The following is a 2,396-nucleotide window of genomic DNA, read 5'->3' on the forward strand; positions in this document are numbered from 1 at the left end:
CATAGTAGAAGAGATGCTGTGCATTTCAGCTAACAAGAGTCTTATTATCACAGCAGTAAAAAGTCTCTGTGTGAATCTTATTTTTTATTAAATGTTCTACAGCTAATGATACAGGAAAAATAAAATCCTTAACAGATATATGTTATGCTGCCTGTTATAGTGTTGTAACATTTTTATTTCAATGGCTAAAATTAGTGAAAATTTTGTATGCTTTTGAATACCAGAAGCCTAATTGATTTTACAGTTTGTAAAATTAATAACAGTTGGTTGACTTAGGAAAAGTTTTGTACTTCAGCACATAAAAAATGCTTGTATGCTGTCACAGCCTAGAAAGAAAACAAAATAAAATCTTAAAGCAATCTTTCTAACAATGGTTGTGTTTCTTCTCTCTCTCTCCAGGAGAGCAACCGGTTTATAGAACAGGCTACAGCTATCCTGAAAGCTGTTGGAAATGTGATAAATAATTTCAGCAGTAAGCCTGAACTTTATACAGCCTTGAAGGATTTGGAACTAACTCACTGTCCTCCTGGCCTCCATAGTACTGGAATGGCTAAAGAACACTTCAAGGTGAACAAACAATTTTAATAAACACGTATGTAAAGAAGAAATCTATTAGACCTCTCTGGCATGGGAAATACAAATTTGAAATATATATGTTCATACGAAATATGTGTAAAACTTAGGAACTTTAAGAAAAATTCAGTAAGCATGAACATACATATCTCTTGTCTCTCCCCCTCCAAGAAGACCAGTGTATAGTTGTAAAGCAATAAAAAACCAGAAATGAGACAAATGAGAGGCACTGAGCCAACAGTGATTCAAGGATGAAAATATATAAATGATCTTTCTTTAATACAAACAGTGAAAAATTGTTCTGAACATAAGCATGTATTATAGTAGATTCTTTCTTCACCAGTCTTAAATATTTCAAAATAAAGGAAGTTTTTATTAATATTAAAATACATAACTCAGGATAAAATGTTTCCAGAAAGCAGAAAAATCTGAAAATAAGGACAATGAAGGGGAAAATTACCTGTTTTCCATTGAGTTATTACTATGTTCTTCAATTCAAATTATGAAACAAGCTCTGAAAAAACACTCTAAAATTTCCATCTATTGGATGAAGGAAAAAGAGACTGGATTTAAAGACCCTTTAAAGAGCACCAATATGCCAAGGATAAAAATAGAGCCATCAGTTTAGTCGTACAAGTAGGACACCAAATCTTCCCCTTTTGCCCATCAATAAATTCCTACTTTTCCTTGTGGTGCCACCTCCTAAATCAGTAAGCATGCCTATTAGTTTGTTGGTCTCTGTTCTGAAGCCTCTAATTAGAATGTCCATTGTCATGATGGTGATTATCATGTGTTCTTCTGCCCTCTGGTATGAGACCATCAACTCACTTCACATAAACTACTAAGATACCAAATAAAAACTTACGCTGTAGAATCAGTCCTATTTTTAATAAGCCAGGCATGAAACAGGTTTTCTCTTGATTGTTGGCTCGAAGCATTATACTCCTACAGCTGGGACTAATTTTCAGTTACTGTATTTGTTAGATGAAGTTAAAGACTTCATTTTTACATGAAAAAAAGAAAAGATTTAAACAGTTTTTGAAACAATAATGAGAAGCAATATAAATCAGATTTTAAAAATCAGTCATTCTTTGAATGCTTTTCTTCTTTTTGATTTTAGGTTTTTAACGGTGCATTTTGGCATTTGATCAAATATGTATTAGGCAAGAAGGCTCCTTACAGCTATAAATTTGCCTTCAGGTCCTTCACTTTGGATTTTAAAGACACTGAGGTTTCTGAGGATGACACTGTGTCTTCAGGTACTGTATTAGTATTGCTAATCACTTCAAATATATATGCCCGTTCTTATTTTCAAGGAAGCCTACTCTTCACTAATCTTGTGCTTTCTTGCATAAGTAAGCATGGTTCATGGCTAAGCCTTCTACTGTTGACAGCATGTCTGAGACTCATCTCAGAATAGAAATGATCCTTTTCTTTGTTCCAGAAAGTCTTTTCATGTTTTGTTAATTTATAAAATTTATAAAATTGACCTTTGTCTTCCTTGACTTGCATTTGTTAGTATTGACAAGCATTAATAAGCATCTACAGATGCTTTTTTTTACTTAATGTACTGCAGATCATGGCTTTTGTTCAAATTAGCAGCAGAAAAGACCTTAAATGCATACATGGTTCATGAAATGAGAGTGAAGGAAGACTCAAGTTAGTACCTTAATTGAAAGTTCAACTATTCCTTGGTGATGGGTTGAGGGTTTTTTGTTTGTTTGTGTGGGGTATTTTTTTTTGTTTATTTGCTTGCTTGGTTGGTTTTTAAGCCTGTTATGTGGCAAATTATCATGTTGGCTGGCTAGTTAGCTGGCTAGTCA

General features: G+C 33.4%; 1 protein-coding gene across 1 annotated transcript in view; it reads left to right on the forward strand.

The window, feature by feature from the left end:
• Window positions 1-1,832, forward strand: part of LOC104624564 (androglobin-like) — a gene marked incomplete at both ends in the record, with an annotated part of 43,051 nt that extends 41,219 nt beyond the window's left edge. Inside the window, 2 exons of the mRNA XM_010291967.1 lie at window positions 400-567; window positions 1,694-1,832. Coding sequence (XP_010290269.1) covers window positions 400-567; window positions 1,694-1,832 — 307 coding nt within the window. The remainder of the gene's footprint in view (window positions 1-399; window positions 568-1,693) is intronic.
• Window positions 1,833-2,396: the final 564 nt, after the last annotated feature.

The sequence above is a fragment of the Phaethon lepturus genome, unplaced genomic scaffold (assembly GCF_000687285.1).
Source record: "Phaethon lepturus isolate BGI_N335 unplaced genomic scaffold, ASM68728v1 scaffold7630, whole genome shotgun sequence".
Taxonomy (NCBI): Eukaryota; Metazoa; Chordata; class Aves; order Phaethontiformes; family Phaethontidae; genus Phaethon; species Phaethon lepturus.